Below are 22,453 nucleotides of genomic sequence, written 5' to 3'. Positions count from 1 at the left end.
CCAGCGTCTGACCTGAAGCATGTCAACCCCTGCATTTACAAGCTGGCAGAGATGGGAAGCTGCGTCGTGGCCGTCATAGACTTTCTGGACTAGTTTACAGGCTGCGGGCGTCGTTGGTGTCATGCTTTTTCCGGACATCTTCAACATCTTACCTAATGTTTACTATTCTGTGTACAGTAATGCTAATGGTAATTCACCCTGGTCAATCCTGGACGGGGGATTACCACGTGTGAGGTCCTTTCTCAAGGTTTCACTTTTTTCCTCACACTGAGGTTTTTGAGTTGTTCCTTGCCCGCATGCGGGCTAAGGATCGGGTAATTGTGCAATTTTGTAATTGTAATCCCGTGCAGTCCTTAGAGACATTTTTGTGATTAAGGGCTATATAAATAAATGTTACTTGACTTGAAAAGTAAGGGGAAAAAAGTTCCCCAGGGTAAAACGCGCCTGCGCCCCCCTTGCCAATCAATATTCCTAAATAAACACATAATACAGACTACCATCACGACAAGCATAGTTCAGGTGAAGGGGAATCAGATTTTTCAAGGGAGTCGGATATAGCCTTAACTTTTTAGGCACAACACCGGCTCATAGAGCCGTTTCGTTTGCCCAGTTACTGTAAAAATAACGCCGTTACATAACTTACCGTTATTCCCAACACTGATGAAGATCATCTCAGGGCCCGTAGAAAACCTTCTCGCCAGCTACATCTGACTTCGATATAAGTGTCATACCGGTGTGTTTAAAAAACATCAACATCTCGTTCTCGTTTTAAAGGGCGGGGCTGGTACCATGACAACCAGCTCTTGGTCACGTGACATCGATTTCCTTAGCTACGACGGTAAGCGTCGCTGACTCTTTCATCTCTAGGGAAGAAAACTCGTTAAAAACTTAAGTGTTTATTTATTTGTTGTATTTGTTCAGTTTCAAACAGCCATGGCATCCGTGGAGAAGAATTCAAAGGGGTTTAGATGAAGATTCGAGCGAGTCTGAACACGTCAGAGCGCCGAATGTGAGGGTTGAAGCTTGCTTAGCATGCTTGGTGGCTAGCGGAAGACTCGTGGCTGGAGTGTAAGGTACACACAATACTATATGACAAATATTGTACAGAACACCGACAAACTTTTCTAAACGTCTTCATTAATGTTGGTATAAGCAGCTGTCAGTTTGGTTGGCGGTTTGGGTTTTCTAATTCCCTGCAACAGTAATAGGATTAAAATGCTTAAGAAGCTAAGAGGTCCACTGAGTGTCTGGGGCGTGAGGACGTCACCACAAATTTATAAAAAAATGGTCAAGTCCAAATTAGTCAAAGTTGAACCGTTAAACTAATACTTAAAAATTAGAGATGTTTTTTTCAGATTGATACCCAATCAATACCAACATCACATATCAATGCTATGATTACATAAACGCAATCTTCCCCAAGACTGTCTGCTATTTAATTGTTCAATATATTGGACGTCAGTATTGGTATTGGATTGGTAAAAGCTCCAGAAAACTACTGTATTATAAAAAAAAAACCATAGCGAAATAAAAGTAAAATACTACTGTGAAAAAAATCATGTTGGCGTTTATAACCTTTAATTTTCTGTGTTGTTGTGGAAGAAAGTCGAGTCATCTTTATTTCTACAGCTGTTAATCACAAGAAATTCCAAAGGGCTGACAGACTATCGCAGAATAAAGACTAATATAACACCAACTATTACAGACGACAGACTCTGAATATTATTAAAACAATTATATGAATGACTAAAAACGTGATACTGTTTTATACTCCGCGCTCTAGATAGATGCAAATAATGTATTTGCGATTTTGAAAGTTATCTCATCTGTAAAAATAAACTAAAGCTGATGATTAAAGTTATTAAAAGTTATCCGATTTCTTGTTCAAACAAATTGATCTCGGTGTACTTAATAAATTATGGTAGTAAAGAAAAAGTAAGTGTTTTTTGTACATCCCAAATTCTCTGTGTGTGGCCCTTAGAAGAAAATTAATTTTACTATAAAAATTGATCCCCGCGACCCTTCTGAGGATAAGCGGCGCAGAAAATGGATGGATGGATGGATAAGTATTGATCGACATCAGCTCTGATATCGATGAGCAGTATCAGTACTCACTAATTAATGTTTACCTGTATGCTTGAAGAAAGAAAATATAATTAAAATAAATATAAAAACAATCATTATTGTTATAAAAAGTCTGTAAAAAGTTCCCAAAAGTATTTTGAGTTTTATTGCAGATCACAGGATCCAGATATGGGAAAATTGCAGAGCAAGTTCCGCAAGAGGTCTGACTTGTACAGGTTAGTTTTCCTTTACTTTGTATCCAAAATAATCAAATTATAACATACGTTATTGTGCTCCCTTGTTTTTTGCCGTTAATCTATTCCACAACCAACCACATGAAGTAAATTTCTAGCAAAGAAAACGATACAAAAATCTATACCAAAACTATAACTGGTTCTAAAAATATCTCATCATTTGATATCAAACTGGCACGAGAAATAATTTAAATTACTAGTGTCTTAAATTACATAACAATTTTTACCATATTTTTAAATCGACTATAATTTATATTATGTAAAAAATTTAGTGTGTGTATGTACAAGACAAATGTTTTAGTGGTTGACTGTGCCAATTTTAACCGTACTTTTAATTATATCGACCTGGTAATAACATAATAACAACATAGTAATAACATGGTGACCCCACTATAGTATAGAGCAGGGTTCTCCAAAGGATGCCCCCTAAGGACAGATGAGGTGCCTCGGGACCTGTTCTGAAAATAGCTTACTAGTTCTAGGTCATTGTGATTTTCGAGTAAAATGATTGTTTTAGTAGTTGACTGTGTTTATTTAACCCTACTTCCAATACTAAATCTTGTAACAGATAAGTACAAAATAGTAATACATTTACAAGTTTTTATTTAAAAAATGCATATCAAACTGGGTGCCCTATTCTCTAATTAGTAACAAAAAGTAGCCCTCAGCTTGGTTGTAAACCCCTGGTATAGAATAACATAATTTGTTTAGTTGTGCAGTTTCATTCTTTAAGTCTAATCTCGAAACGGCGAGGGAATACTTTATGAGGATATCATATATTTTCTCAATGTCCAGGGCCCCCGAGAATGAAAAAGCAGACATTGCATTAGACAGTCAAGTCGTTCAGTACGAACCGGCTCACTGTGGCTCCGTCAACACTGTCACAAACCTCAGCGCTGATCTGTGTGTTTCCGGAGGCGCTGATCAGGTTGATAAGTTTATGTCTGTTTTCACTTGGGTAGCTTGTAAAACTTGTCACAATTTTCTAAAGGTTGTGGTGGTGTATGACTGGAAACAAGGCCATGCGTGTCAATCATTCCCGGGCCACAACAGAGAGATTACCAAGGTAATGGTGATGCATGGGTAGGCCAGAAATGAATTGTTTTAATCTATAGGACGTCTTTTTGCGTTTTTTTGGATGCAGGTAGTGTGTTATCCGGGCAGCACATGGATCTTCAGTGCCTCACGTGACAAGACGGTCCTGATGTGGGACTTGAACCAAGGGGACGAGCCTATTCAGGAGTTTTTTGGGCACCAGTTAGTGGTCAATGGGATTGCGGTCAGCCCTGGTAATCAAGACACAAACACGGTACCTTCGCTATATAGTAGACCCACCGACCCCCCCGCCCCCGAAATAAAATGTTCTGGCCTTGCGACACCTTTGGGCACTAATTTCATTGTCTTTTTTTTGGGGGGGGGGGGGGGGGGGGGATTAATTCAGAAAAAGTGAAATACAAAAATCTAATTGTTCCTGTGTAGATGGCAGGAAACTGTGTACAGGTTCCCGCGACAACTGCATGTGCCTCTGGGACATTGAATCTGCAAAATGTGTGCACAGGCACACCATCTCCAGAAACCTGGTGAGAAAATATAAAGCATGCTTGTTCTGTTAAATTTGTTGAATGCTTTTTAACCATTTTACCTGTGCAGGTGACTCACGTGTGCTGGGTGCCCGGCAGCTCCTCAGTGGTACAGACGTCAGAGGACAAAACCATACGGTAGAGCACACAGGTTGACAAAAAAACTTAATTCCATAATATACAATATTGATTTGAATAATAAGAACACATCATCCATTCATCCATTACCTGCACTGCTTGTCCTCAGTAGCGTCGCGGGGGTGCTGGAGCCCGTCCCAGCCGTCTTCGGGCAGTGGGCAGGGGACACCCTGAAATGGTTGCCAACCAGTCGCAGGGCACACAGAGACAGACAACTCACTCGCTCATTCGTACCTAGGGACAATTCAGACCGGGCAATTAACCTGACATGCATGTTTTTGGAATGTGGGAGGAAACCGAAGTGCCTGGAGGAAACCCGCGCAGGCACGGGGAGAACATGCAAACTCCACACGGGGAGGCTGCGATAGCTGGGCTCAAACCCTCAAACCTCTGCACCGTGGAGCTGTGCGCTAATCACCCAGCTGCCGTGCCGCCAAGAAAACATCATTTATCATATAAATACTCTTCGATTGAGAAAATAGTACTTATTTTACATAACGTGAGGCTCACCTAAAGGGGGCTGACATGATTGTCCGCCATCTTGCTGCTAATTGTACTCTCAAAAAACAAATCTTTCTGAATGGCTGGGCAAGAAAATAAGAAAAATGGTGAAAATGCATCTTCATATAATACCAGATTAATGGAATAATAGTAGTACAGTAGACCCCTGTGATCAAGCGACCCCGCCTTACGGCATTTTCACTTTACAGTGTTGAATATTGTGTTTTTTCATCCGCTCTTTTATTTTACATTTTTAACAATATACAACATCAACAACACATTTTCACGTAGGCTATTGGTTGTGATCATAGAAAATGCTGGGTCACTATATCATGAAAATGCAAATACGCTATTGAGTAGAATAGAATAAAATGAACTTTATCCTCATTAAACAGTACGAAATTGGATGGCCTCTAATAAAAGTAAGATTCAGTTAAAAAGTTACAAATATGTAAAAAGATAAAAATGTAAAAAACAATTTCTTAAAGATATTGGCTTAAACAACCTCCCACTATACCCTTCTATGTTCAGTTCAGAATCTTGCATGCTTCACAGTGTTTGTGAGTAGGAGATACCGTATTTTTTAGATTTGAATCCCAAGGCCTGCAGTGATGATAAATGGAAAAGCCATAACATAAACTTAAAACAAATTGAAGATCAGGACTATCGTTAAAAAATAACGAAGCAGTTGAAGCAAGGAAATATTTTAAGGGTAAGACGATACACACAAGGGGAGGTTTTAAAATCTTTTTTATATATACTAGCTAAAGCACAGGTGTCAAACAGGCGGCCCGCGGGCCAAGTTAGGCCCGTTAGGGGATTGAATCCGGCCGCGAGACAACACTCAGAGAAGCGCAAGAGAAAAACAAGTTGCAGGTTGAAATATGTCAACTCGATGTTGCCAAAGAAAGGTGCCTCGAACAAAGACACTGTACTTGTATTTCTTTTTCTTTCTTTCTCTCTCTCGCTCTCTCTCTTTTCCACCCCTTTTCTCCCACTCTCGGTTTCTGTCTGTTTCACTCTCTGTGTCTCTCTTTTTCTCTTTGTTGCTCTTTGTCTCTTTCTCTTTTCTGACACCTATAGTAGAGGTGCAATCTGTGTTTATTTTGGGAAAGATAAAAAAAGGTTCCTGAGGTCAAACACACCTGCGCACCACTCGACGGAGCCCTGCGCCTCACTATTTGAGAACGACAGTGCATTAATATAGCCTTCTATCACCAGCTATACGGCAATTTCACTTTACAATTCTCACCTCGGAACAGATTAATGTCGTATCCCGGGGGTCTGCTTTATTGTACGGGTGGAAACGACAACGTGTGGTCATAGAATTTGCCACTTGGGGTTTTGCATCTTTTGTAATGGGTGACAGTTGACTCTTGTTGTCTCTACAGAGTCTGGGACAGCCGTGCATGGCAGGTGACCAACACATTCCCGGCCAAGCAATACATCCAGACTCACTGTGACGTTTCTGATAATGGAAATTACCTGGTGTCCAGCAGCAACGGATTTGGAGGCCAAGGTTGTGAAGCCACGGTGAGAAAAAAATGAGGACATATTTCTATTTGATTCTAAATTTCTTGAAACTCATTTACCTTAAATCCCAGATTATAAGCTGCTACTTATTTTTTGCATTTTAAACACTGCTGTTTTAATACGGTGCAGTTTTTTTTGTGTGTGTAAAAATAAAATCCACTCCTGCTATATCTTTCTCTGTGAAAAGCTGAGCAATACTTATGAAAACAAGAAGTGCATGTGTAAAAAAACACACCTCCCATAAATGCTTCGTACTGGATTGTTAAATGATAGCATGCATATGCTAACATCGACAAGAGCAAGTAATTAGGGAAAGCAATTTTTGAAAGAATTGCTTGGTAGACCCTCTCAAAGTGTACTTGATCTTATCAAGTTTTTTAAAACTTTTTTGGTGAACACCACAAATGACGCACCCTACCTTTAAGCCTGTGGCTTAAAACTCAGTGAGGCTTGTACAAAGACAAAATTGAGTTATGTTCTTAAATTGACTCATGCGGCTTTCAATCAGTTGCGCTCTGTAGTACAGAATATACTGTTAAAATTTACATGAAGTTTTATTTCTCAGCTGTGGGATCTGCGTCAGCCAGGCTGCAAAGTGACAGAGTATCGAGGTCACCTGCAAACCACGGCGTGTTGCGTCTTCCTACCGCCAGCGACAGGCCGCAGTGGAGCCGCCCTGGTGGCCACGTCCTCCCATGACAGCTCGGTTAAAGTGTGGGATCAGAATTCAGGAGGTAGGATGTGCATTTTTAGTCCTCAGTTTTAGGTACATTAATGAAAAACAGTAATTAGTTACAGTTACCTGTTACTCCATTTTGTAACAATGACCATAAAGGTATATTCTATTCTATTCTAATGCAGTTACCCCCCAGATTACGGACACCAAAAAGTAGCGCGTTATCCTGAAAGTAACTATCTTGTTATAAATTATCGTATATACTCGCATATAATCTGACCACCTAAAACTGCTTAGTAACAGAAATAGAAGAAGATGTGTACACAAACCTCTGGAAGCAATAAAGGCTTCATATTTCACGGCCTGTGCTATCTTAAGTGCTTCCAACCAAACACTTAGGCGAGACACTCCATAACCATTTTGTCTTGGGTTCAAACCACATCTTTTACTTTTATGGGTACTCTCCTTGATCTTTTAATTTTTCTAAAGGCGTGGTTTATGGCAAAAAATAATTTTTCAAATTAAACAACTAAAATTCAGCACACTTATGTGCTTATGTTAGCCCCATTGATTTTGTTGTTCCTGTGTAAGCCACGCCCGCTACCCCACACACTGCCGATACTTCGCTAGACACAACCAAATATGCGCATATGAACTGACCACGGATTTCAGTATTTTATTTTATAGTTGAAAATTCTGCTTAGATGCAAGTATTCCTTTTAACCTGTTATTCCCAGCACTGGTTTTTACTACTGGCAGTTGTAATACAGTCATTGCTGTAATAAAAACAAAGTAAATCAACAAAAAGAAAACTAAATCACGTTTTTTCCCCTAAAACTGGGGTCGGCAACTCATAATTTTGAAAGCAATATTGGACCAAAAAACAAATTTGTCTAGAGCCGAAAAATAATGAAAAGCCTTATATAAGCCTTATGCATCTATTTTAGTTATATTAGCCTACTGTCAAAATGTCTGAGTTGGATGCAGCACCTTCTGTGGGAAAGGATGCACTACGTGAGTACTCTGTTGCAGGATACCGCTTTAAATTTGACTTTGAAATTAATGAATAACATTGTTTCATTGCTTTGATAAATTAAAGTAATGCAATTGTTAATGTCATTTCTTTGAGGCGAATTCGGAAAAAAAACAAAAAACATACATAATAGGCCCCTTATCTGAGCAACAAAAAGAGTGCAATAAAACACATACTTTTATAGAAATAAATTAGCAACATTTTAAAAAGTTAAGGTGAATATTTTCCTCTTTTTACCCTTGGGGTCCATGGCGAATCAAACACCCAGCAGTTGGTTTAAAATGACTTCCTGTCTGGCTTGTGATGGTGCCCCTTTAAAAGGGGCGGAGCTTGGGCTGCACAGCTCTTGTAAAACATACAGTGGAGGGAGAGGAAAACGTGCCAAGGAGAGCAGTCCCAGTGTTTAGTATTCAGGGTTCCTACAGCTTAAGGCAGGTTAGATTTAAGACTTTTTAAAATAGTTTTTTTAAATCAAATGTAAGACCCAGCCGACAAAGAGATAAACAACAATTGCGACAAACGGAACAAAAATAAATAAATATATTTCTTGCACACAATACATCGTGTCTCATACACATGACCTGGCACAGCTTTTAGCCATGGGGTAAAACGTTCGTCGGACAGCCACTTCTCATTAAATGGACACTTTCCGGGCATGGTCCAAAGTAAACGTCTCTGTCCGAAGTTGCTATGTGTATTGTAGGTAGAACTAAGACATGCGTTTGCTCTAAAAGGCCCGACTGAAACCACATCACCGTTTTGACAGTTCCGGTATTGTGGTCACGCCATGCTGCCATGAAAGTAAATCGGTGAATTATTTAAAAATAAGACAAATGATAAATCTTACTAAATCTTTTTAGTTCAAATAAATATATGTATTAATGTGTTTTTATTTGTACAACTGTCGAAAATTGGATTTAAGACATCTAGTTCAGTCATTAATTGGATTCAAGACATCTAGTTCAATGCCTTTTAAGACTTTTCAAGGATTTGCAGAAAACCCTGGTATCTCAGCAAAGTTCTCCAGCCGGGAGTTCAAACCTGAGAACCACGACGTTACGTCACAATATATCTTTGCTACGTTCGAGGTGACAATCTGTATCCCGTGTTTTTACTACCTGATACCAGCTGGAGAGCAACTGTCAAACCAGTCACTTCTTGCATGTGAACTCATACCAGATGATCTTCCCTCTCATCTCCAGAAGTTGTAGTTGAAATGTAATATTTGTTCTATGCATTTTTACAGCATTGGAAAACGTTAAAAGTGGTTGTATCATGTTTTGTCCTCCTACAGAAACCATATTGAAAGAAAAATACATATTCCCACCCCAATATTTTTCAATTGATAAACATTTTTGGAAAAGTTCCAGTCAGCATCAGGTTGCCAACCCCCCGCCCTACATTGTGCGGTACTAGCACTAAATAATATAACCCCCTCACCTATGTTGCTCTCTTCTAGCGTGTTTGGCCACATTGTCGCTAGATGGCGCTGGTCCTCTCGTATCTTTAGCGCCCAGCGACGCTTCCAACGTGCTCTGTGCCAGCTTCAACAGTGGAATTTATCACATCCAACTCCTCCAAGCCTCAAGCAGCGCCACAGGAGCAGCCAACAATGCAGAACTTAGAGTGCTGTCCCGCTTCTAAAAGGTACTGGTTTTAGGGAGAAATGTGAGTCTAAAATCCAGATGTACAAGTAACAACTTCTGTGTTCCTGCGATTGGAGCTGCCAAGTCAAGTCACATTTCTTTATCTAGCTCCAAATTCCCTAAACAAAGTTTTATTTAATCGGTATATTAGAATATTTACTTTAATTTTGACAACCTGGAAGTCTACCTGTGCAGGATTTTTGGGATAGCAATACTTTCAATTTTATTTTGACATTCTGTGGCACAAACAGTGCTAGACATAGACGGAAGCACTTAAGGTTTAAAGTGACTCAAACTACGTGAACTGCTTGACTGCCATTGACCAAGATTGCTTGGGCATGAACGTTGAAAATGTGAATTATTTTGTAATGCTACTTGCACTTTAGCCAAATAGAATAGTTTTGTAGATTTTTCTTCTATTTTTTATGTTTACATATAAATGACGCAGAACTACTATGCAATGATTACATGAAGTGAATAGAACCATGTAGACTGACTGGGAAATGCAAAATAAAACTGTTGCCATCATGCTATGCTAACTGTTTGATTGACGATAATGTTTTTCGATGCGTCTTATCTGGTCCTAGATTCATTTAGCTAATAAGAACGGGGGTTTCTAACATTTTGTTACTGACTGACATGCATTCTATTTCTATTTTATTATTACTTTTTTACCATTCTGTAATTATTAATTGTAGGGTAAAAAGGTTGTCAACCACTACAAATTCTGCTTTGTATAAGGGCACTGAGTGATTAACATATATAAATAATAGGCAAATTTAGAAAATTATTTTATGGCCATCTAGATAAGACACTTTAAAAAATGATTTCTTGACAACGACCCATCACTTGTAAGCCATTTTCAGAACTGGTCCATGGGCAACATTTATATTTGACATTGTCCGATACTGAAATGTATACAGTAAATTAAAAAAAATATATATATATATTTATTTACATACATATATTGGCACCCTCTTGTGTACCAAAAATGGGGTCGTCTTCTTGAAAAAAAAATCTGAAAAAGCTCATTAACTGACAAAAAAAATTAGCTTCATTGTCAATTAATTTGTTTAAAAAGAGCATTTTTTTCTCTCTACTGAAAATAAGCTTCATCTTCTGCATCCAACATTTTGTCTTCTCCCCAAGAATGTGCGCATTTTATATTTGCATTGAAAGACACTGATTATAATAATTGTGCATGCCAGTTTGAAATCTAATTTTCTAGATCATTTCAATATCGCATGCCACTGAGAAATCAAATGTCTTAGAAAGTCACAATGACCCACCACTGGTCAACTCTTTTCAGAATCAGTTCACGGGCTACTCTGGTATTCTTCGGGAGCTACCTAGGGTTCCCTGGTGTAGAATCTGGAAATCTGAGCACAAAACACACTTTCCATTTTGCATTTGAATTTATTTAAATAGGGAAAACAAGATTCCATCACCATGTTTGCATATAAACTCACCAACACATACACAGAAAATCACAGTTTTCAACTTTCCACGTGGACTATTTCTACATATACAATATATAAACAAATGGAGAAAAAAAGATAGAAATTTGAATTAAAAAACGGCTTTAGGTTCGTTTATGTGCAGGTAATAATCAGATCGAAAATTGACTGTTGAGAGTATTTCAACTGTGAAGCCATGTACACACGCACACTAATCCAATTAAGCTCTTGATCCGCCTACTAGTATTTCAATTGAATTGAATGGGTTACTCTTTGCATTTTCTGGGTAGTTGTTCACAGCGAACCATTGTTTATCACGTCGGCTACGTTTCAAAAAGTACACAATCTAGGAAAAATCTGTCGATAACCTTTATTTCTGCAATTATTATAAAATTTAAAATTCAATAGTACATTGAAACCAAATAGGAAACCCTTTTAAATCCTCAAACATTTGTGAAACAAATCAAAGTATGGTATTAACCAGTTTTCTTTTTATAGAAATAACTATTGTGCTGTCAAATAACATTTAGAAGAGTGCTTAGCCAATCAAAACGCAGAACACATTGCAAATCAAGTTAAGAAGTGAGACAGTGAAGAGTAAGCCGCCTTATAGTGGGGGGTTCACTGTATATGCATTAGGGTAGTCTGGCGTGCAGTTTCCCCTCATTCGGGAAATGCTGATGCTGCAAAGCATTGTGGGAGTTGAAGTACAGAGATGAATCAAACACGCAACCTCCGCTCTAAAAAAAAGTCATGTGTATCAGTTGATTCCTCTGGGACGTTCCAGTTCTATTTTCAATTCATTCGTATCCATCCAGAAATCTCAAATTCAGTTTCCGATCCGATTATTGCCTGGTGTAAACGTAATCATTGATTCAAGTTGGCACATAACATAAACAAAGTTGTATGGAATGACAATAACAGCAAAGAGACTTTCCAATGCTTTTTTATTTTTTTAAATAAATGCAATATTAACCATTTTCAATAAATTACTGTGCATTTATTCCTGTTACTAGTTACTTCACTTCTCACTAATTCTGTAAACCTGACCCTTTTCCAGTGTAAGACCACTACTATAAATTCAGTTTCATTGCAAAAAATAAACCAACAACATGCCGTTAGTACTAAAACATCAGTCATACGCAACAAAATGAAGCTAACTTGTACATATATACAACTACAGGTGACCAGCTAGTCTACGGGACACAACATTCTGCCATGCGGTTCTCCAAATCTTTACGAAAGCACCCCGAAAACGCACAATAAAAATGTTTACTTCATAAATTTCGCTTTATGAAAACAAAGCCCAACACTGGAATACATACTTTTTTTCTTGTATTTTCACAAAAATAAAAATCTTAAAACAGTAACCAATGAAAGAATTGTTTTTGGGGACAATTTAAAAAAACTTTAAAAACACAACTTGTTTGGACTACGCCATAAACAAAAATATTTCAAGCAGAGACAACTAAAAACAAAACTTAATTTACTTTTGTATTTTTCCAATCAGTCCCTGAGAATAGTTTTTGTGTATCCACGATGGCAGACTTTCCAGTAAGATATATTGACAGTAAAATATTCTTAACCATGGGATGTTTTGACTTCCTACTTGGTGGGGCGCCCTGATACTTTTGCACATTTAGGTTAAAATTGAAAACTATTATTCACAGTATGCACAGAAAAGAAAATTGGTCTTTTTGGGGGGAGGAAATAAAATGTACACATCGGCCCGTGTTCTTGCATGCACCCATAGTTTTTGTGATAAATAGTATAATGGTACCTACAAACTAACTTGTAAATTGTAAGGGGAAATCATCCTTTAATAACTATACAGTCTATGATGTCAGCGACCTTCATTTAACCCTAGTCAGCATAAAAACATTCAAGCTAGTCAACCGATTGGTTTGCTCAATTGAGTGAGTAAACTTGTACAACCCAAATTTATTAACTTGGCCATATTAACTTCAGTCTGGTTCACATTAACCCTTGCCAAAATTGAAAAGATCCTTTATTTTTTCTCTTATTTTAATAAGAGCACCCCTAGTGGTCAAACAAAATAAATCACAATGTGTACAGTACCCTAGGGAAAGTGTTTTTCAACCCTTTTTGAACCAAGGTATACTTTTGTTTATAAAAAAAGTTCGAGACACACTGTCCGTCAAAAATGTTTGAAAATGAAGTTATGTCAAATATTTCACTGTACTACCTCATAAGCAGATAATTGGTATATAAAAAGAAAATACTTAAAATAAAAAAGAATGATGTGCTTTGTTTTTATTTTTTACAGTGCAATCTTGAACTGCTTTGTTAAACAAATTAAGGTATTAAATGTACTGTGCTACCTCAAGAGCAGATAATTAGTCCATTAAAAGTATATAAAAATCTACTGCCACCTACTGACATGGATGACTATTATAGTGAAAATATTGAATAATGGCGTGCTTTTTTGGAAAGATAAAATTGGGCAAATTCCAGCGGCACACTAGGCAAGGTCTCACAGCACACTAGTGGGCCCCGACACACTGGTTGAAAAACACTGACCTAGGGTACAATGTTATTAGTCTCTGAGGTTGAGATGGCAAAGTGAAATTGCCGTAGAGGGGGATTATTAACTAATGAGTACAGTCTGCATAAAATCATTAAAATAACAAAATTCTATGTTATATTGTTGAAATATTGTGAGTAGGTTGTCAATATTAGTAAAATACTGTTAAACCTCCCGCTTTGCTGCTATTATGCATTATATGAATATTGTTGGCAAAGACTTGGGCTAATTTTTCTTTTAGGAGGTCATTATGAATGTTTCCGGGCTCCACCAGGTTGTTTTGTGTTTAGAGCGCATGCGTTGTGGAAAAGATCAGCTCGCAGCTTTCCTTGGTTCCAACCCAAAATAAAAGGAATAAGATTTACGTATTTAAAGTCGCAGTGTTTAAAATGTAGCCAAAGAGTGGCGGCTTGCAGTCCCGAATTTACGGTAGTAAACACGAGGCTAAAGTAAAGTCTTGAAATCTCAAGGAAAACATACGAACGTGGTGTAACGGCCGCTACTCTTCGACGTGCTCCAGACTGTCGATAATCCGACTGAGTCGTATGTTGAGCAGTCGGATTTGCGTGTCCATGTGGTCGATCTTCTCCTCCAGCGATCCGCTGCCGCGACGCCAGTAGACTCCTACCGGGCCCGTCATGAAGTAGAGCGCCATGATGGAGCACAGCGGCAGGACGGCGCGTTCGGGGTCGCCCTCGAATTTGTGCAAAACGTACAGGCAGGCTAGCGCCAGCAGCAATACCCTCGCCAGCCAGAAGAAGCGGCCTAGGACTACCTGGAGGACCTGGAAAATGGCGCCCAGGATCACCGACGACAACCAGAGTGCTGCCAACCCGCCCGCCAGGACGGGCAAAGCCCGAGCTGGATTGCTGCTAAGGGATGCTGGGCTCAGGTAGTGGCTCAGGTTGGAAGCTGTTGAAATATTGCAGATGAAGATGTCAAACATCAAAAATTGGAAATTTTGCCAAGTTTTGATAACAACTTGGTGACAATTATAAGCTTTCCAGAAATATTCCCATATTTCTAAATTTAGTGTTTTGCGGAATTAAAATCATTACTAGGCCCTTAATCGCTGCAAAATTTGAAAGATAATTTTATTTAATAAAGTATTTAAAGTCCATTATGGTGTCTGATCTTTTTTCACAGCATGTTTTCTGTATTATAACTTTATGATATATTTTTAAAAATAGTTATTATTTAATTGTTTTTTTTCTATCCCTTAACGTATACATATTTTTATTTTAATGTTTTAAAAATGTTGGTGGGTATCCTTCTGGGGCTAAAAATTACTTTTTATGTTTAATTTGAAAATAACTACAACTTTAATTGTTTTTTGAATCACCCATCATTTTAATAAACAGCTGCAAAATTAGGAACTGAATTATGTTGTTTAAAACTGAATTGAATTATCTTTATTGTCCTTGATATAAACGTTGTGAAAAATCGTATGCAACAAGATTGGACATGGCACTCCTGGGTAAACATCTAATAAAGACTTTGAAGAGAGAAGACTATCAGGATAAAAGGCAGAAAAAAATAGTCACAACATAGATACTCTTGGGATCTTTTGGGTCTGTGTGAGACCCAAAAACTTTGCAGAGACGTCAACTGATTATAGTGGGGAAGCTATATGGTGTGGGATTCATGGTCCACAAGAACATCTAGGCTTCTGTATTAGGATGTGGCCCAATCTCAAGAAGGCTAATCACAATAGGCCTCAATGCCTTGCCGTTCAACATCACAGTCATCCAGGGCTTTGCACCAACCTTAGAACACAGTGACGAAGAAACAGAGGGTTTGTATGCCCAGGTTCAAGACATCATGGACAAAGGACCAAATAAAGATATAATCATCCTGTAAAGCGACTGGAACACCTAAATTAGTATAAATGCTCATAGAAACTGGAAGAAAACACGTGGTACAAGCTGTAACTCACAAACCAATGTTAGAGGAGAAAGTATTCTTGAACTTGCTAGCTACAACAACCTGTCCCTGGCAAACACACTTGGCAACCACAATAACTCCAGTAAATGGACATGACACCACTGGGATAGAATCTACCAAAGTCAGGTTGACTACATCATGATCCAACAAAGTTTCAAAATTGGTATCAAGACAGCAAGCACACGCACATATCCAGGGGCCAACGTGGGAAGCGATCATAACTTGGTCCACGTTCGCCTCCAGAAGCTCAAGAACTCACATAACCCTCTGATCTAGTTTGACCTTTAGCGACTGAAAGATCCACTGGTGGTAGAGAGCTTCCATATCTGTATTGGCAGGGAGTTTGCTCCTTTGCTCACCTTGGAATAAAATGTCAAAATCTTTACCACCAAGTTCTCAAGAGACGATGACTGAAGCAGCAAAAATAAATTGTAGGAAAACATCGAAAGAAAAAGAAAGCTGTGGATCACAAATGAAATTCTCCAACAGTGCGACACAAGGCGAGAACTAAAGAAAAGAAACAGCAATGGAGGAGCAGCCAAGTTTAAAGTAGCCAACAAGAAAATTTAAAAAAAAGCTTGGGAGAAGTAAAGGAGAAATGGATCGAAGGACGAAGTTAGAAAAGTGCCTCAACAAGAACAATTCAAAGAAAACCTTGCACATTGTAAAATACCTCACACAAACAAAACATGCAAAAGTGAGCAGCGTTCAAAATGAGGCAAGGAATAAGCTGACTGATGAAAAAGAGATAATGTATAGAAGGACAGAATACTGCTCCAACCTCTACAACCATATGGCACAGGAGGACCCTGAGGTCTTTAATAATTTTGGCCCAGGGGAAAGTGATGACTTCCCTATCCCCTGAGAAGAAGAGAGGCAGCAATTAAATCGCTGAAGAACGGAGTCTTCAGGAATCAACAACATCCTGTGAGAACTCACACGAGATGGTGGTAAGCAAACTATAGACATCTTGACAAAGATTTGCAGAAAAATCTGGTAAACAGAACAGTGGCCATCTGCATGGACAAAATCGCTAGTAATTATGCGACCAAAGAAAGGAAACCTTCAACTATGCTCCAACTACAGAACTATCGCTCTCATCATCCATGCGAGTAAAGTTATGCTAAAAGTCCTACTGAACAGACTGAAACCACAGGCTGAAAACATCCTAGCCATATTCATTTCCTCCTTCTTATCCATTCTCTCTCTCGCTCTTTATTCAAAATTTTCCTGGAGAGGATCATGTCCGAAGCTGTGGAGCAGAAGTCAGCAACCTATGACACGCGTGCCAGCAGTGGCACGCGAGGCGTTAACCAGTGGCACTCAAATAATACAAATAATAATGATTTTTCTAAAGCGCATTTTTACCTGAAAATTAGATATTTTCAGTTGCGCGCCATGTTTAGCGCCCCTCCTTTTCTGTTTCGTGTGTGAGTGCGTGTCTGTGCCGCGCGTCGCAGAGGAGAGCTCCGTGTTTTAACGCAGCCAACGAAACACGCGCGTGAAAAATGAACAAATCATGACAGCTCCTCGGACGAAAAAATCTGGTTCTTCCCAGCCAGCATGGACAGACGAATGAGGCTTTGTGACAAAAATGACCGTGCTGTTTTGTGCATTATGCCTCGAGAGCGTTGTACCTCGCACAGCAAGTGTTAAACGTCGTTACGAGACGAAACATGAACATGAATGCAAGTAGGAGTCCGACATGGCGGAGACATGACAACGCCCTGTGGCCAGGTACGGCAAACAAACACAGACCCTGAAAAACTTTGTCACCGCTAAAAACACCACTACTGAAGCAAGTCAACACATTTCTCACTGCATAGCAAAGCACAGAAAACCATTTACTGATTGCGAATCTTTTTAAGAAGCATGTGTGTGCGTGTATACGCGCGCATGCCTTCTGCTTTGCTTTCAAGTTTTGATATTTTCTGCAACAAGATATCATTGGTGAATGGTATGATAGCTGTCCATAGCACTTGCTTTTTGATTGTAGTTCATTTTTAATGAAAAATGGTTGATTCTGGGTAATTCTTGTGGCAAAATGTTGAAGTCATGGATGGCTACAGACCTTTCCACTTGTTATTCATATTCATTTTTAGTTGATTGATGAACAAGAATAGTGGAAGATAAATTGGTCAGTTATACCAGTGTTTTTCAACCAGTGTGCCATAGGACCTTGTCTAGTGTGCCGCTGGAATTTTATCTTTCCAAGAAATCAGGCCATTATTCAGTATTTTTGCAATCTTCAGACGAGGAATTTAATAGTCATCCATATCAAACTATGGTTACCTTGTTGTTATTGTTGCTATTATTATATCAGAACTGTTATTATAAGTATTGTGTTTATTTTTATTATTATCACTGGTGCCGCAGTGACATTATGCGCATTATGACATTGAGGGATGGTATTGCGAAGATTAGTGTATAAAATATGTGATTATTGTAACTATTATAATTATTGATATCTGACCCATGTAATAAGTATATCCATGAGATTTTGTTGTATTGGACACAAGAGGAGCTATCTATAAAATGTATTTAATAAGGAAGATAAAGGGGTTGGAAAATTAAGCATCTGCTTCTGACTACCCCTTTTCGAACATGTTATGTGACATTATTCTGTTGTTGACTTATTGTTTTTGTCCTGTTTTTATTTTTATGTTCGAAATAAAAGTTTTCATTCATTCATACATATCAGTAGGTGGCAGTAGATTTTTATCTACTTTTTATGTACTAATTATCTGCTCTTGAGGTAGCACAGTACATTTAATAACTTAATTTGTTTAACAAAGCGGTTTAAGATTGCACTGTAAAAAATAAAATCATAAAGTACATCATTCTTTTTTATTTTAAGTATTATTTTCTTCTTTTTATATACTAATTACCTGCTTATGGGTAGTACAGTGAAATATGACATAACTTCATTTTCAAACATTTTTGACGGACGGTATGCCTCTGAACTTTTTTATAAATCAAAAAGGCTTGAAAAACATTGAGTTATACGATTAAAATGTATATCAATGTTGTATGTTTGGACTGGTGTAAAATTACAGCTCTGTTAGATATTAAAAAAAATATCGTGCTAGTCATTGATCTTGGTGTGGCACACTGATTTTCAAGGAAATTTGAAAGTGGCACTCCACACCAAAAAGGTTGCTGACCCCTGCTCTGGAGTAACATAAAGGTACATGCAGAATTCGGGGACACAAAATCACTAACATCTGTAAAGCAGGATTGTCAGGAGAAACACAGGAGCTCAGCAATCCGGTCAATCGCCTGGACAAAGCATCAACCCAGTATGGGATGGAAATCAGCACCGAAAAAACTAAAGTAATGACCAATAATCCCCAATCCACAAACAATGCCATCAACCATCAATAGCTTGGAACTGTCACCAAATTACAATTTCTTGGAGCTGTCACATAAGTAGAGGGGTCACAACTAGGATTCATTGCCAGGATAGCTCAAACCACAGTAGCATTTGCCAGAGATAAACCCATCGGGGGACAAGAACAAGAAATCTAATCTCAGACTCATGTAAGTGCTGGTGACTTCCACATTCCTGTACACTTGCGAAACATGGACTCTCACGGCAAACTGGAAAGGAAAATTCAGGCCATAGAAATGTGATACTACAGGAAACTTTGAGGTACAGCTACATAACCTATGTGACAAACAAAACAGCAGGCAATACCATCAGAGGGCGCATTGGGACCCTACGAAGAACTGTTGTCAACTGTGCGCAGATGAAAACTTCAGTTGTATGATCACGTCACAAGATCATCAGGACTGACCAAGATAATTCTCCAGGGCACAGTCCAATGGGGCATGAGGAGATTAAGATCCTAAGGAATGGACTGGTGCCGACTTTGCCATGACCCAAAAACAGGCCAGGAACCGTCAACAGTGGAGAAAGCGGTCCAGCATTGCGCCCTCATGGCGACTCGACGACCCAGGCCATTAAATGAACTGTGAGTAATAAGAGACTGGCCTAAATTATAATAGTGCAATCTTGATGATAGAAAAAAAAAGAAGCATGGAATCAATAGTGGAATGAAAACAAGTGCCATTACATTTTGCAGCAACAACGAACAACAAAATAAGTCACAAAGTGTGTATTTTCAGTTTACATTAAAATTTTGCGGCAACAAAACAAGAAAAACCCAAGATAAGTCGCAAGATGTTTTGTGCGCTCATTTAGGGAGGTGATGGCCCTGGGGAAGAAGCTTTCTTCTAGCCTGTTTGTTTTAAGGCATTTGTAGAACCTAAATCTTGAAAATATTTTCTAATTTGGGGGTCAAAAGATACATTTCAATTGTGTATTATATATTTATTTAAAAATATATATATATCCTACTGCAATCACCCAGAATGTTTGCAAAAATTGAGATGATGTTTTTGAGGCTTATTTGGAAACGTCTATGTGATGGTTTGCATTTTGCTGAAAGGGACAGCATGTACTGTATTTTTTTGACTTTCAGCTCTTGTATTGAGTAATACAACTGAAAAAAGAGCTAAGAAGCACAAGGAAGAATACAAACTACAGATACTCAAAGTGACCAATTTTCTTCTAACATTTATTGGAGGGGTACCCTTTGTAGCAAGATGTCAGACAATTATGTTATTCTTTGGTCCATTCAAAAATTGTCGGTAAGCAACAAGCTGACACCAGGTCGTTTGATGCCCCCCCCTCTGTACCAAGACATCACACTTACAGTCAACTCCCATCACATCCAGAAGATCGGTCCAGATCTTCCACATGGTGTCGAGGAACGAGTCCACGCCATGAACAAAACGCTCCGTTGTCTTAGAGAAGAACTTAAACAAAAGAATAAAATGTATAAGTAAATGTTTGTATGTATATTTATATCACACATACGTATAAAGGTTGACCGCTTTTTGGGCGGCCTATTATCAGCACCGATATTTGAAGGATGTCAGTTTCGGCATTTTTATTTATTCAATGGGCGGATTATTTAGGCTCAGATGCAGTCGAACCTCTCTATGCCTCCCTTTCCTCCTCCTTTCTGTCTCGGATGCTACCCACCAGCCCCTTCTAATTAGATAAGCGAACAGGGGGAAACCACAGAAGCAGGAAGAATGGCGTTAGAGCGAACTGAGTCACAATATATATATATATATATATATATATATATATATATATATATATAGATGTGTGTGTGTGTGTGAATGATAATTCATGTATTTTTAGCTAGTATTCAAATGATTTTTAATTAGTTTTTGTAGCAATAAAAAGCACAAAATATTACACACTGCCCCTTTAAAATAGGCAAAACGTTTCCCCCCCTTTCCGTGATTTTTTTTTCGAATTTATCACTATTGTTTCCTTTGTTTTTAGTTTGATGTCTTTTAGATTTAAAAAAAAATTGAGTTTAAAGTGCCTTTCGGGTTCGCAATTTGTTTAATAAACCAAAAAAAGCTATTACTGACACCGGAAGTGACACAAATTCACGGTTAGCAGGCATCGTGTAGCGTTATGATTTAATTAGGCTATTCTTTCAGAAGCATAGTAAACACGATAAGTTTACGAGTTTAACTTTATTAATAGACGATCTTTTGCCTTTTTCATTATCTTTTATGCTGAATATATATGTTTCGATAATGAAAAACGTGTAATTTGTATTTAAATGCCCCACCCCCTTTTGTGGAGTGAGCTGGTTCCTCAATCGTAAAAAAATATATATATAAAATAAAGCTATCAACGAGAGTATGAAATAAAAATACTATGTATAAACGATCTTTGTGGATGGCTAACCTTATGCAGGCCTCGAACGTTCTCCTCTCCGATAAGGTTGCTGAGCGTCTGGTAGACGCCGTTAGCCGCCCGTCGGAAGCTGTTCTGGTTACCGGTTCGGCTCCTCGCCGCGTGGACCGCCGACAGCACGCATGCGGAAAGAACCAGGAGAAACAAAACACCCGTTGTCGCCTTCATGGCCCGTTTAAATCTGTTCGAAGATGCTCTCAGTCGTCGCGTACCACCTTTACCGTACTGGAGCTCGTGTTACGTTCAGTGGTCCTCGTAAATTGCTCTAACCTATTATCAACAACAAGGATGGGAGTAAAATGTTTACATCAGAATACAAATCATTTCGTTCTTCTTTCTTAGTACAATCTTTATTGAGAAAATGTTTTATCAAAGTGATCTATATGTTGTCTTTTATATCAGGTATTCGTTAAAAAACACAGAAGTCCGATGAAGATGTTGCCTGTGAATACGCCAAATCGACTCGCCTTAAACTCACCACTACCCTCTATTGAGTGCAACTGAGAGCAACGGTTGATGCGCATGCGCAGATAGTAAACCTCTAACGACTTTTTGGGTGTGTATTCCAGAATAATTTGGTGAATATAAAACCCGGGATGAAATTGAAAACTTCTTCTAATTAATTTGATCTGTAAAGCAATGGCTGGTGTTTATCGTTTCTGTCTATTTGCCTTTTTTTGCACGAGATGCAAGTCTCAAAGGGCTGCACAAACCACAGACTATTATTACACCCCTGATCTAAAACCTACATGAGGGCAAGGAAAAACTCAAAAACTGCAACATGAGGAAAATGAAGAAACCTTGAGAAGGGACTGCACATGAGGTAACGCCCCCTCCAGGATGACCAAAACGGTTTATTTTATTAAATGAATTACAGAACTCTTGGTCTTCCATAATGTTGACGATAATAGATAATTTTATACGAATATTTAAAAATAAAGAGCACAATGATGTGTCTGGATTTGTTTTAGAGAGTTTGTATTTTCTGAAGCATTTTAAACTTGATCTACATACTCAATAATACTACAATTTGATGCATTTAGCAGCCACCTTTCTACCCTTAAAAACACCAGCATGTATTTATCGACTAATCCTTGTTTTGTTTCAGGGTTTTTTCAAATTTAAGTTACAACATAAACATTCTTGACTTGTGACTAATATTTCAGTCTATGGCTCCTTTATTTTGAAGAGAAAATCAACTTTGTTCGTGAATAAACAGCTCCAAAAATCGCATTAGTGTCCCGTTTCGATCAAAGTTTGCCACTTCCAGTTTTAAACTAACACATAAATACCT

General features: G+C 38.4%; 2 protein-coding genes across 3 annotated transcripts; one reads left to right on the top strand and one right to left on the bottom strand.

The window, feature by feature from the left end:
- The first annotated feature begins 695 nt into the window (after positions 1 to 695).
- wdr31 (WD repeat domain 31) lies at positions 696 to 9,963 on the top strand. Of its 2 annotated transcripts, none has more exons than XM_088335773.1 (11): positions 696 to 838; positions 922 to 1,068; positions 2,238 to 2,300; positions 3,114 to 3,246; positions 3,310 to 3,384; positions 3,463 to 3,607; positions 3,798 to 3,898; positions 3,969 to 4,036; positions 5,929 to 6,070; positions 6,636 to 6,804; positions 9,239 to 9,963. In XM_088335773.1, the coding sequence occupies exons 3-11, from the start codon at positions 2,254 to 2,256 to the stop codon at positions 9,421 to 9,423; spliced, it is 1,065 nt and encodes a 354-aa protein (XP_088191899.1). In that variant the 5' UTR covers positions 696 to 838; positions 922 to 1,068; positions 2,238 to 2,253; the 3' UTR covers positions 9,424 to 9,963. The 2 variants fall into 2 exon arrangements, with proteins under 2 accessions (XP_088191899.1, XP_088191898.1); XM_088335772.1 differs by having other exon boundaries at positions 697 to 838; positions 922 to 1,073.
- Positions 9,964 to 10,821: 858 nt separating this feature from the next.
- On the bottom strand, positions 10,822 to 21,603 carry bri3bp (bri3 binding protein). The gene is made up of 3 exons (XM_088335774.1): positions 21,151 to 21,603; positions 20,090 to 20,192; positions 10,822 to 14,339 (listed from the first exon to the last, which is right to left on the bottom strand). The coding sequence occupies exons 1-3, from the start codon at positions 21,325 to 21,327 to the stop codon at positions 13,927 to 13,929; spliced, it is 693 nt and encodes a 230-aa protein (XP_088191900.1). The 5' UTR covers positions 21,328 to 21,603; the 3' UTR covers positions 10,822 to 13,926.
- Between the last annotated feature and the right edge of the window lie 850 nt (positions 21,604 to 22,453).

Source organism: Urocampus carinirostris, chromosome 5, assembly GCF_059441175.1.
Source record: "Urocampus carinirostris isolate Australia breed hairy pipefish chromosome 5, RoL_Ucar_1.0, whole genome shotgun sequence".
NCBI classification, from domain to species: Eukaryota; Metazoa; Chordata; class Actinopteri; order Syngnathiformes; family Syngnathidae; genus Urocampus; species Urocampus carinirostris.
The sequence above is the reverse complement of the archived record's forward strand: the minus strand, read 5'-3'. Positions and strand labels throughout refer to the sequence as shown.

Bases quoted from the DNA above. Each gene is read 5' to 3' on its own strand.
- bri3bp (XM_088335774.1), bottom strand. From the start codon at position 21,327: ATGAAGGCGACAACGGGTGTTTTGTTTCTCCTGGTTCTTTCCGCATGC. The intron at 20,193-21,150 runs GTTAGCCATCCA...CTTTTGTTTAAG, and splicing joins ACGTTCGAGGCCTGCATAAG to TTCTTCTCTAAGACAACGGA. The intron at 14,340-20,089 runs GTAAGTGTGATG...ATATTTCAACAG, and splicing joins GGATGTGATGGGAGTTGACT to CTTCCAACCTGAGCCACTAC.
- wdr31 (XM_088335773.1), top strand. From the start codon at position 2,254: ATGGGAAAATTGCAGAGCAAGTTCCGCAAGAGGTCTGACTTGTACAG. The intron at 3,385-3,462 runs GTAATGGTGATG...TTTTGGATGCAG, and splicing joins ACAACAGAGAGATTACCAAG to GTAGTGTGTTATCCGGGCAG. The intron at 3,608-3,797 runs GTAATCAAGACA...GTTCCTGTGTAG, and splicing joins TGGGATTGCGGTCAGCCCTG to ATGGCAGGAAACTGTGTACA.